At 48.3% G+C, this 12,762-nt stretch overlaps 3 protein-coding genes across 3 annotated transcripts; 1 reads left to right on the forward strand and 2 right to left on the reverse strand.

The window, feature by feature from the left end:
- Window positions 1-1,430: 1,430 nt before the first annotated feature.
- On the reverse strand, window positions 1,431-4,340 carry BCR38DRAFT_432055 (uncharacterized protein). The gene has a single exon (XM_040860144.1). It carries the CDS (start codon window positions 4,139-4,141, stop codon window positions 1,628-1,630), a length of 2,514 nt encoding a protein of 837 aa, XP_040716323.1. The 5' UTR covers window positions 4,142-4,340; the 3' UTR covers window positions 1,431-1,627.
- A 5,338-nt stretch (window positions 4,341-9,678) lies between these two features.
- Window positions 9,679-10,681, forward strand: BCR38DRAFT_432060 (uncharacterized protein). The gene is made up of 2 exons (XM_040860145.1): window positions 9,679-9,862; window positions 9,926-10,681. The coding sequence occupies exons 1-2, from the start codon at window positions 9,748-9,750 to the stop codon at window positions 10,429-10,431; spliced, it is 621 nt and encodes a 206-aa protein (XP_040716324.1). The 5' UTR covers window positions 9,679-9,747; the 3' UTR covers window positions 10,432-10,681.
- A 1,083-nt stretch (window positions 10,682-11,764) lies between these two features.
- On the reverse strand, window positions 11,765-12,100 carry BCR38DRAFT_484634 (uncharacterized protein; the record flags this gene model as incomplete). Its single annotated transcript, XM_040863771.1, has 1 exon — window positions 11,765-12,100. The coding sequence occupies one exon, from the start codon at window positions 12,098-12,100 to the stop codon at window positions 11,765-11,767; it is 336 nt and encodes a 111-aa protein (XP_040716325.1).
- Window positions 12,101-12,762: the final 662 nt, after the last annotated feature.

A 12,762-nucleotide genomic window follows, 5' to 3' on the forward strand; every position in this document is an offset into this window, starting at 1 on the left:
TGTGACAAGTATGCCAACGCAACTCCAGGCCAATACTTCATCTTCAGGGCTCTCCATCCCCGTCCATACATCATCTTCCCTCTGCAGCCGTCTTTGCGCGCTTTCACGATATACATCTGCCTCCTTTTCACTGGAAGCGACTCAAAGGCCAGAAGAAACCGACGGTCCGTCCAGAGAGGAGTGTTGGACCTTCAAGCTATCACACCAAAAGGTGCCAGCTTGTGAGGACATGTGGCCACCTACTGTATGATATGGGCCAATATGGCCTCCACCATCGTACCAGTCAATTGCCGCCTCTGGGGCAGGCATCGTTCATTTCTACCTATACAAGGCCCTTCTGGCCACAGTTCAATCCTTGGAGGACGCTTCAGAGATCGTCACAATTCAATGCAAAGCCATTTGCCATACAGTCCAATAATGAGTCACGCCCCATTTCTGCATCACTTGGCGCCAGAGGGGACATATGCGAGGCGGATAGCCATGTCGGTTTAATCGTTCCTTAGATCTTGATCGACGGGCTGTGAATTGCGATAAAGGTGTTCATGTGTTAGTCCTGTCAATAGAACAGGGAAGGATTGGTTGGATAGCGTATCGGTGGTTGGTATGTCGCCCTAGTTCCATAGGATCTGACGCCCAATTCGGGGCGTGAAAAAAAAGCTTCTGTAGTTGAGTCACTGAAGGTTTTCTCAAGTCTGTGACAACTCGAGGGTCCATATCGGAGGGTTATTGGACTATAGGGCAAAAGGGTTTGCATTGAACTGTGGCCAGAAGGGCCTTATATAGGTAGAAATGAATGATGCCTACCCCACAGGCGGAGGCAGAAATTGGATGGTACAATGGGTGGTGATCAAATTGGCCCACAACATACGGTAACTAGGTGGCCATATGTCCTCACAAGCTGGTACCTTTTTGGTGTAACAGTCTTGAAGGTCCAGCAAGGGTTCTGATGCGGTCAGATTGTTTCCGCCAACCTCTTGATACTATTGAAGTCAATGGCTAAATTGAGGAGGCCAATATGACGGGGGTCATATGTCGTCTTGAGATCATACATGAACTCAAATAGGGTATCATTTGCTAGGAATGTGACATTAATGTGAAAAAAGTCGTATTAGGTACTAAACTGCTGAAGGATTCAAGGTCTGGTTGCTCCCTGGTGAACGAGCAGGGCAGGCGGATTCACTAGAACCCAAGGGCTGCCTCCTTCGCCTCGTTGTTTACTCAAAGTAGCATTCTTCATCACTTGGTTTCCAGTGACTATGGCGCAATAGCGCAGCCGGACTTGTAATGACGGATTCAGTCCTCACCGCGGCTTTGAGGTGCACGTTGGTAATGCGCTGCTTTTGCAAGGAGTACCGCCATGCCTTCAGGGCAGATATACAAGTAACCGAGAAAAGAGTATAAAATGTAGCGCTTCCACATGAGATGAAGCGGGGGTGAACAGTTATAGATGGGATTTAGAAGCCAATGGCATGTTTGCTCTGGTGAGTATACTAGAACAAAGGATCTCAGTATGTACACGAGCCACAGCCCACATAATAAGTTGTCGAGAAAGCCAGTGACAATGTCTGAAATATCTATTTTCTCCAATTTGGATATCGAGTTCCTTCTAAACAACCAAGTGTCTGGACTACGCATATATTCGACCAACCTCCAGAGAGCGCACTGGGTGTGCAGAGAAAGTGGCATGCTCGACATTTCCACTTGAAGATCCGTTCCCAACAACACCCCATAAGAGACGCATCTCTGCGAGGCCTTCCCCAAACCCTGTGACTGACGCATTCGATGGATTGTATGTCGTATCAGTGTTGATCCCTGTCATGACAGGCAACGTTTCATCTTCAGCCATGCTCATTTCGGTCCCTTGCGCGTCAGTCTCCATAGGCTTTTCACCAAAACCATCAGTATCATGACCTCTGGCCAGGGCAGATGGGCAAGTTATAGCCGCCAGACTGGCACTACATGTAGCGACTAGGGGCATTTTTTCGGCCCCTTCATATCTCTTCACCCATCCCAGCACCAGCACTCCTGCTACTGGAGCCGCTACCATGCCCAGCACTGCCAAAATCGGACTCGACGAATACCCGACCGTCGCGATCAACTTGGAAACATCTTCCAGTCCGTCGGGGTTATACACTGCAACACGCAGCAAAAATAGACTATTGCTGAGAAGCCAGTGCAACACAGTACTCCCCGTCATCAACGGGAGGGCAATCCGCCACGGTAATTGTAGATAGTACGTTCCACGCTGCGAGGTCCGTCGTCTAGGAAAGCTGACGCGCAGACCCCGCCGCCGTATGGCGTACGAGCTGACTTCGTGGTGTGCGAGCATCGAAGTCAGCACTGAGTTGCAGGCGAGGTAGATGTATGATGCGATGAGCTGCGGCGAGTTGGCAATGAGAGTGCTAGAAAAGATTCCGAAATTGGAACCTGGCCCCGTGCCAGGACCCGGACTTAGTGTGGATTGTGTTGAGGGAACGCCAAAGCCGATGAAGAGATATTTGTCGAGGCTGTTACCGAAGAACAGTGCGAACAAAGCGAAGATGCTTATAGCACAAGGAAATATGTAGACAATCCATGTCATCCCAGATGGACCTGTGTGCCATCTTGGGGTTGACTTCCTGGAATCTGTGCTCCCTGGTTTAGAGCTGGTGGATTGGCGGGAAAAGGGGAGTCGAATACCCCGCCGCCTGCTTGGCTGCTGCTCTACTGCCTCTTTTTGTTGTCTCTGACTCTGCCCACCCAACCAAGGCAGGGGCATGGGCGTGCCAAAGTCCCAGAACCCAACATCTGATAAACCCTGCTCTTTGCTCTTCTTTGGATTTCGCACGTGTCGACTGGATGCGAGACATCTGCCACTGAATCTCAGATCTGGCTCTCGCAGATAACTTGCAATCAGATCCCCATTCACGACCATGCGCTCTTCTCCTTCGTGTATGGCCTTATGCTTGACAATGAACCAAGTACAGATGAAGCAGAACACCTTCAACGCGTTAGCACCGAGTACCGCGAATAGAATCGATGGCGTTGTGCCAACGCGGCTGGGAGAGTGAATCGGCTGTGCGAGACAGTATTTCACCGAAACGTTAGACCGAGCGATATCCTCGAGGAAGGGATTGACCGTCAGATTGGGCGAGTTGGCAGCGGTGTTCAACGGCGTCCAGTACGTGCTATTGTCGTCGGCAAGATCCCCGATCGCGCATCCCGGGGATAAAGGAGCTGGAAATCCACAGACCCAGTTTTCACTGACTCCGATGTAGTCATTTGCGCCCGTGAGGCGTGTTCCGGCAAACAGAAGGGAATTTGTAGAGTTTCGCGCATCGAATACGACGGCCACGTTTCCATACTCGGATATCAATGGCTCGCCATAAGCCTTGATGCATTGTGTCGTGGTTAGATTGGCCACGTTGGGACTTCGTACCGCTGAGTACCACACGTGGTTGAAGTCGTCTTCGCTGCCCTGAAACCAGTCTTCAATGAACTGAGCGCTTCCAGCAGTCGCATTGGCTCCCATGACGAAGTCTTCTGTGACGCCGCCCAAGTAGTAGTTGTTAGAACTGATGGTCTGGATAATGGCCGAGTTCCAGAGTAGATGCAGTGGCAGTGAGCTGATGCCCAATAGTACCCAAAGCATCACTCTGGTCCAGTGAATATACGGTAAGTTCTGAATATTCGGCACCCCGATTCTCAGCCAACGTTGCATGGCATGTGCTCGATCGACTTCAGCTCGTGTGGGAGAGACGAGGATCTGCATACAATAGTTTGAAGCTCCCAGCAGAATAGTCGCCAGAATGTTGAGCAGAAGATGTGTGACGATAGAGACGGTTTTAGACGTGGAGCAGCTACCCTCGTAGAAGGTCGAGAGCCCATGTTGCGCCGTGATTCCATCTATCCTTGGGTTGACGGAAGACAAGATTGAAATTGCCAAATTGAAAACCAAAACCAAAGTGCTAAAGATGATGCACATGCCGATTCCCGTTCGCCATCCTCTGACCCGTTTGAGAAACCTGTCCACGATCGTAGTTGCATAACTCGAAGCCTTGCGCGTGATATGTTTGCTCCGCTGCTCGGCAACTGGGGCCGCATCGAAGTCATTCGGAGTTGAGCCTGACGGCTCTGATGAAGGTACTGGCGACCACTGCATGAGAACGCATGAGGGGAGATCCAGCCATACCAAGTTGTTGCTGTGGGTGAAAACTTCAGAGAGTCAAAAAGAGAGTTCGAGTCTCGTAAGGCGTTGGGGGACATTATTATTCAAAACCCCCGTCAACTGATCATCAGCCCAGCTGCGCTTGGTGCTCCTAGCCGGCATGCACTGTGCATCGATCACCCTTTCATTTGGTAAAATTGCCGACAAGGTCTACCGGCGGTTTTGTACTACTGTCCTAGGCTATCTTTTACTTATTTCGAGACGGCAATCTTGTGAGCAGGCTAGCGACGTGTTGACGGGGATGACTACGAGGGACCCACCAGCCCAGATGTAAGTCCCATCTATTTTAGCTAAAATGACTATTCTTTCCCTAACAATAAGCTTTCGTGCTTAAAAAGTTGCCACTGCGCTGGGCCATACCATCACAGCTCGGGTGATTTGGGATTTTGTGACGTAAAGCTAATTCCTCATAATCATGCGGCGCTCCGTCAACCAAGAGAATGAGAGAACAATGTGGGTTTGCAACCGAAGGATTCCGTTTCGAAACACTACCCTGCTTGCGGCCCAGCCAGTTGCCAGCTGCGGCTGAAACAAGAATTATATTTGTTATTCTCATCTACGCGACACGTAAATAAGCATGAAAAGACGCTACTCTAAAGCTTCCGCTTTTTCCAATCCGCCGCTAATCTGGGCGATCAACATGATAGTCTCCTTTCCTGTACTACGTCGTCTTCCGCCAAATACGATCCCTCTGAGGTAACACGTGTTACATGGACGATGAGCAGGAATACTCCGGTATAGGCTGTCTCACTGCTTACAACAGACTAACGGGCAAGAGATATATATTTCTGCTTCCTTTACTGTTTACCTCGGTAAGTAGGGTTTTGATTGCGATATAACTTATTCCAACTTCTGATATTTGTTCTTTTCTATGTTAGGTCATTATATTAGATCTATCTGTGGAATTGGCGGCCTAAGGTGTGGCCTAAGGTCACGTGAGGTACAGGCACCCTTCTTCACCTTCGTATGTAGCCGGAATGCCAGTACCAGTGCGATCCCACACTATCTTTATTATAGCTCAAGGGCTAATTGATCCGAGTGCATATAGGGGACAAGTGTGTGTATTAGGAAAGCTGCGTTGGCTAGCTAGCTGGTTGGCTGAGGGCGATTTTAGGCTGGCTAGCACCCTTGCATCCCTATCTTATCTGATCTGATCTATAGCTACAGGATACCCCATTTTGACCCCATTTTGGGGTGACCTATCACTAATTCAACTGTGGGATCACACTGGTACTGGCATTCCGGCTACAGACGAAGTTGAAGAAGGGAAGTACCGGTAGCGGGGTCCAAGCCGCACAAAGGCACTAATGTATCTCAGGTGTACCTTAGGCCACCAATTTCACGCTAACTGCCAAAAGCTTACTGTCCTTAATCTATAGATTAGTTAACATAACTTAGCTACATCGTGTGAGAAATTGTGGCCTCAGGTGTGGAGGGGTGCGAAGCAGGCGTGCACGCGTTATAGTATTTAGGGACCCTCTGGGCCAACTTGAGATTCGTCCCTCACGCACCTTCATAGTACTACTACAGCCCCCAATACTTGAGTTTTGGCACTTTCATTATTACTAGTAATGATGCATAATTATTAAGTTTGGAAAGGCCATTTACTTGTTTGTTAAGAGCTCGCTCATGCTAAGTTGATGCGAGTGTATATGGGGTGTGAATTGTTGTATTGGGAAAGGATGGCCAGGTCAGCTATTCAGGCCTGGCAGAGCTCTTTTATAGCTCTTATCTTATCTTTCTATCTTATCTATAGCTACAGGGTAACCCCCCATGGGGTCACGTATCATAAGTATAGTACATAGAGGATTGAAGCAGATTTATAATTATCAGAGAAAAGTCTCTAACTTATCATGTTATGATCAAGAACTAGAAATAAACTCTATCACTATCTTTAAAATACGAGACTTATGATCTCTACTGCTTCTATCAAACAAAATATTCTTTGGGGCTTATGCTACAGCGATGACTATAATTCTGTATCACCATGATGTAGGTCACGCCTTTTCCATCGCAGACTAGAAAATCATGAAGTCTCGTTATCGCTTGTAGGCAAACTGACTCACAAATCTTGATCGCCGTTCTCCTGGTCTCTATCAAAAGTTTCGCCGGATATGGGGAAATGACTCACATCTTTCATCTAGCACTTAACCCGCCACCTCTCATGGCCAGACTTCCTTATATTCTCTTGGCACCACTTTTCGCACTCTGGCAACCGAAAACCTCTCTAGAGACCTTCAGAATAGCAAAACCCAGACTTGTCCTCATCATCGAGTTGCGGAATTTCTAGCGTCCCTTCGTCCAGAGATATCCTCTCCAAGTACATAAAGAGCTTTAGACTTGCTCACGTTCTGGTCAATTAGTCGGTCTTGACGAACCCCTATATTCCATTGTGAAGCGTCGGTCGCTGTACGACTTCCTTGAAGACTCAAGAGTCTTTGCGACTGTACCTGCCAAAGTTGTGCCCTTAGGCTCCACATGAACGCAAAGCTGGTCTTGAATTGTGTTAAACACATGAATCTTGCAGATTGCGAGATTATCCGTGCTACCTAAAAGTGCATCCGTCCATGCTTGCCATGGCGCTATTGGGCTCTTCTCACGGTATTCTTCGACTGTGACGCCTTCCTCTTGAGAGAGCACAGAATTTCCGCTTGTTTGCGAGCCCTGTTCTGAATTTGCTTTCTCACTGTGATTATATCATTGCCAGGGTTTCCATCCTTAATCGATGCCGCCATGTTGACGTTGCAGGTGATGGGTGTGAGAAAGCAGTGTTCGGTGCAGGTTCGGCAAATTGATTCATGGAAGAAATTTTTCTCGCAGTTTGCGTGGGTTGCAAGTACAAACCCGTCGAACTTGCTCATTGACAGTAAAACTGCGCATGGTGGCTCAAGTTACTAGTTTTAGAGATGCCTTAGGGATTATCTGGTCTACCTTTGACGTGGCCCAAATGTAAAAAGGCAAGTTCATGAATTGGTTCGAGCCAGCATGAGTTAGGATGGCAACCCTAACGGTCAAATTTCCCGAGGGTGCAGTATTGCCTTCCCCTTTTTGGAGGGTGTTGGTGCCTTGCCTATTAATTGCCCGCAGAAACGTGTTTGAGGAAACATTGTTGTCGGACCACACCAGCCTCTCTAGCTTGACCTTTCCTTTCCAGCTCTTTCTTGCTCTTTCGTGCTCATCGGCTGATTTAGAGTTCTTAAACTCGGTCTGTTGCAAGCAGCCAAGAGTCATACTTTTCAGAATTTAAGGCCCTTATAGCCACCTTCACCCCTATGGACTGAGATCGGTGACATATTCAGTCCTATGCCGTGTTATAGCTTGCAATAAGTCTGGTAGTTGTCCCCTTACTTGGTTGGTGCAACAGAGAGATACGATCAATACCAGAATCTACTCATGCTAATACGCCACAACGGCATTGTGTGCTCTTCACTATTCACCTTAACTACTGTGCCTTCGTTCCTTCCTTTTAACACTGCATGCGAATATTATAGAATCTCGGGTGTTTATAGTTAAAAGAATGTTTCGCACTATACCCTTGCACCTTTCATATCGCCAGCCTTAACTTTGCCGGCGTTATGCGCTATCATTCATGAAGGCTGGATTAACACTTTTTATCTCCTTCACTCTGTTGTTACTTAACCCTGGCTAGGACAGTGCCTTTTTTTGTTCCTGCCTTCTGATTTGACTATCTATGTGTCGGGAATGTCTCCGCCAACTGTGTCCTGTCTAGTCCTTAGCTTCGGCAAAACACTGTGAGCTTGCAGCGTTTCGTTATTGTTGCCCTCAGTTTTCCTGCCATTAGCAACTTCATGTGACCCGAGTTGCCACAGAACACCTAGGTAGAATAGAAATGTCGTTGCGCACATCTTGAAATTTTGTATCAAGACAAAGTTGTGGTTTACTCACCATCTGCAGCAACTACCCGTATACATGTAAGGGTCACTCAACTTGTTCCTGGCTACTTATTTGATGACTGATATGTATTTCTGAAATCCTAGGAACCCGCGCGGTGGACCAAGAGACCAAACGAACTTTTGTTGTGTAGAAGCAATGTCAATATGCCTACTGGGGGCAAACAACGTGTGCACAGTAGGCTTAGCCTAGACCAAGTTGCGATGGGGAATTGACTTAAGATCAGACTAGCTTACGCTGCTATAATGCAGCGTTACCGCGATCTGAGGTCCCCATATAAAGTGGAATCAGTCGAGACTGAATGCGCATATTGAGGGGAACTGCATTTGTGTCTACCCCTGCCGCTTTCCATCTTCGGGCTGGGCCCGGAATCGTACAGCTCGTCTGTTGTTTCTTTGGAATATCTATACGCACCTCCAGAACCGCATTTGACGTGTGCTTATCTAATGCCATGGCTAAGTTTCCATGGGATGACTGCATTGTTCTAGTAGACGGGCGGGGCCACCTGGCTAGAGTTCATTACTAAGCAACCTTAGTTCAGCGTTAGTCCCTTCCGTGTGGATTATATTATGCGCAAGATATACTACGTACTTCTATCGCCAAGACTGACAATATAGTTCCGAAGCTTTCGATCCGGCCAAGCCTTGCCGAGTGGTATAGCTATTTTGGTGCATTTCAAGTACGACCGGCACGTTGACCGGGCACTTGCTATGCTTTTAGTAAGGGTGGGGTGACAACGGCCTAAATGGAATGTACTGGATCGTGGATGCTGAGTGCAAGCGATGCAGTTTACGGCCGAGACGGATTGCCGCACTTTATCACCGTTGCATCGTTCGTGCTCGGGTTGAACACCATCGTAATGTGCTACGAGATTCTGTTACGCAGCACAGATCAGTACCTGACAATAAAGCGTGGTTCGGCCTTGACTGCTCATGAATGGGACGATACAGCCTAAAGCAGTGGGCGGCAGTCCTAATTGAGCAATAGCGCACCTAGGCAAATCCCTGTTTGGATGCTGCCAAAATACGAGGTTTCCATAGTAAATCCCCGCATTTTGGACATAGCGTACTGCTAAAATAGGTTACTGTAGAGCACTTGCTGCACGCTACCGATATATCTAGGGCCTAGAGACCGCCTTTCCCAACCATGAGACACGACGCTAATCTCAGCGATGCAATGTGCCATCGCAGATACGAGCCCACGTCGTCTGAATAGACAAGTCTCATGACGATATCAAATTTTTCTGGTGATTTGTTGACGATGTTTTCGCCATAAAGTACTAGGAACTAGTGCATAATGATGCAGTCTGACTGTATTGTGCCTGCTTTCGTGCTCGTGAAATTCGCTCTCGAGCTAGCGATATCCCTCTGTGTAGGAAGATCTCGCCGTCAATACCACCGGGAACCCCGCTGCCTAGAACGTGCCGAGTCCAGGTGGCAGGTGAACCTACCCACATTCTTCAAGCCGTAGCGATCGTCGGCCATCACTCCACCAACGACGTCTGCCACGCCTTTTCTTATAAAAAGCCGCTGTTCCCTCACCCTGCAAACATTGATGTTGGCCCATCATCGGGCATTCATAGGTCGATCGTTTTCAATTATATCACTGAGTATCAATAGTCTGAGAACATGCTGTCCAAATTCGTCTCGCTCCTGGCCCTCATGGCTGCGACTGCTTCGGCCCAGAACCAGACTGGACCATTCGCGGTGAAAATCACGGGCAAGACAAACTCCTCCATTGATGGTGAGCCATACATACTCCAAGCCGCAATCCATTCCGATCTTCTGCGACTGACTTACTTTCCAGGTTATCTCACCACATGCCACGCCGGCGCAGCCATTGAGGCATTGTGTTACGGAACAAGCGACACAAGCAGCAACTACAACCAGTTCTACTACAACTACTCATCCTATTCCCCAGATACTGGAGAAGTCTACCAGCCCGGCTACCTGATCTGGAATCTGCCCTTAAACGACGGGAGCGGCACAATCCAAAACGTGTCTTCGGCGGTGAACATACAGCCCAACTGGGGCAGCAATGTCGCCGCGGCCTTATTCCAACCCAGCTACTATGATGCCACGTACTTCAGTTTTGATTCGAATGGCACATTCTTCCTCAGCGGCGGCGTCGACGACGCCAGCTTCAACGAGACCCGCCCCATGACGCCGACCTACTTGGGTGACCTGACCAACTTCCACTTGTGTTACCAGTATACGGGGGGTTACTATTATCAGTCCATCGCTTGGGTGTTCACCCTGCCTCCTCGCAATCCCACGTGCCAGCCGGTTAACCTCACCAAGGTGGCCTTGTAAGCTGACACATTGGAGCTAGAGACACGCCGGGAATATTATGAATCATGAATCGTCCAAAGTAATGAGAGTTGGAGAGAATGGGACAGAAGGTTCCCAGAAATGCCATGCACTGAGACATACCTCCAAGTGGCGATTGGATTATAATGGCAGGAATGTGTGCACTTGTGGCAGTCACTGTATTCGAGCTGAACGAGGAAGAGAAGGAATACCCAAAGCTAATAGTAGTCGTTAATAAACTGATATAATCCTACCTCTTAGCCTCCCATCGAAAATGTGACTTGAGTGCTGATTAAGTATGCCATGATATAAAGAATAGCTGACAAATTTGACTCCGTGAGGCCCCGCGCACGACGTATAGTAAGAACAGCATGCATTAAGATGATTCGACCGTATGGTAGTTGCGCCACCATGCGTGAGTGCTGGATTTTGGACTAGAGGAAGATACTAGCATTTTTCACCTATTTGTGATGTATTGGGACCTGCTATCAACGCCAAGGAACTCGTGGACCATGTATTTGAAGGCAGGCGCCAGCGGAGTTTGTCGTCCGGAACAGGACTTGGGGGTGGGTATAGGCCTCGGCAAGGCCTATTTGGCTATTCTTTTACGTCTAGCTATAGTAGGAATCAAGTTTTGAGCATCGATAGACAAGCCTCGAGACAACCCAACCACTTCAACCTGGTTGGTAAAGGTTGACGTCGACCAGCCAACCCAATCCACCAACTCTCCCGATTTTGGTTGCTAAGTCATATCAATTTGGAGAATGGTTGGTGACTTAGTCGCTATTTTTAGTAATTTGTACGTGCTAGAGGCTCCTAGTAGCCCTATAGGCGCTTTCGCTATCATCTCAGCGGTCCTCCAGCGCTCAAGTTACCGAATTCTGCGGAATCTGGGATGAAATTAGCTACTTTACGCTCGATAACGCGGAAAATAAAGATACAACAGTTAAATAGCTTAGCTAACAGCTCTGTTTCGATAGACGGCGCCGTTATGCTAGTAGGGTATGGCGCCGGCGAGGTTAACGATGACCTCATTTCCGGCTAGTTATAGTAACGATCTTGGCAATTAGTCAACTCAACCCAATGTAGATAGCTGGTTAATCAATCCAACGTCATTTTGCTTACTAATTTGATCGTCGACCTAACGGAGGGAGATGGTGAGGTTGGTTGGGTTGACTCGAGGCTTGTTGCTATTCGGAGATGTTCAACCTTGTCATTGTAAATGCGCAAGTAGAGTTGGGGATGGAAGCTGAAAGATCAATGGGCAATTAAGTAGAGACCACGCAGCGAAACAACTAATAGGCAAGTTCGGGCAGGTTATCAGACATCTTGTTCGCTAGAGAGCAGACACTTGGCCTCTTTGAGAAAGCTGGCTGCATTGACTCAGCTTTTGTGCTGGCGGACTGCTTCTCCGATGGCCGCTTGACGCAGAAGAGGCAGCAGCAGGATCGGTGCTAGGGTGCTTGGCCCAATCAATGACCAGGAGCACGTCTCCCAAACATATCCTCTCGGCCAGCCGTTTTATCGCCAATTCGATGTCCCCAACGCGATGCAGAGCCATGCAGATGGCTACGAGGACGAAGTTGCTCAGCTGTGCCTGACTCATTGGGGGGTCGGTGGCTGTCTCGAAGTCGACCGTGGGCGTCAGGAGTTCCCCCTGGATCGGCACCATCTGCGACTCGTAAAGGCCAAGCTCGGTTGCGGTGAGTTAAGGTTAGTACCTAGGTCAGACTTTGGGACATATGCACGCTAACATGAAACACGTGCGTACTCTTGAGACGACAACGAGGCGGTGTTGTTCGTCAGGAAGCTCAAGTTTTATGCCTCACTATGGTAATGCGCCGCAGTGCTACAAGGCAGGCCGGTTACCGCATCAGTTCCATGTCTTGTTTTTTGGTCGTTGTCGAAGCCCACTTACTTCCAATACTCCTGGTTCTTCTGTGCGTAGTTTGTCTCATATTTTCAACGCTGGTGGTTATGACTGGCAAAGTAGAATACTGCACAAGGATAGCACGAGGAAGAGTATGAAGAGACATCCAACCTCAAGCAGCTTTAACTCAGACGACTGCAATCCTATAGCACCATCCATTTAATATATAGAAGCACCCCGTAAACATTACTGATGGTTGTGAGTATCCATTTCACACATTATCTGAAGCCTTGACCTATGTCCATGTGCTATTGCTCAACTGCCAACCAGTTGTCAAGGTTATGGGTCGGGAGCCAAACCTTCACAGTCGTCCTAAAAGGTTTCACCGTTGTTATGGGATGTTTAACGGCCTGTTGGGACAGGTTGTATGATCATTTCATGATAAGTTGGCCCACAAATTTCAT

The sequence above is a fragment of the Pseudomassariella vexata genome, assembly GCF_002105095.1.
Source record: "Pseudomassariella vexata strain CBS 129021 chromosome Unknown BCR38scaffold_6, whole genome shotgun sequence".
NCBI lineage: Eukaryota > Fungi > Ascomycota > Sordariomycetes > Amphisphaeriales > Pseudomassariaceae > Pseudomassariella > Pseudomassariella vexata.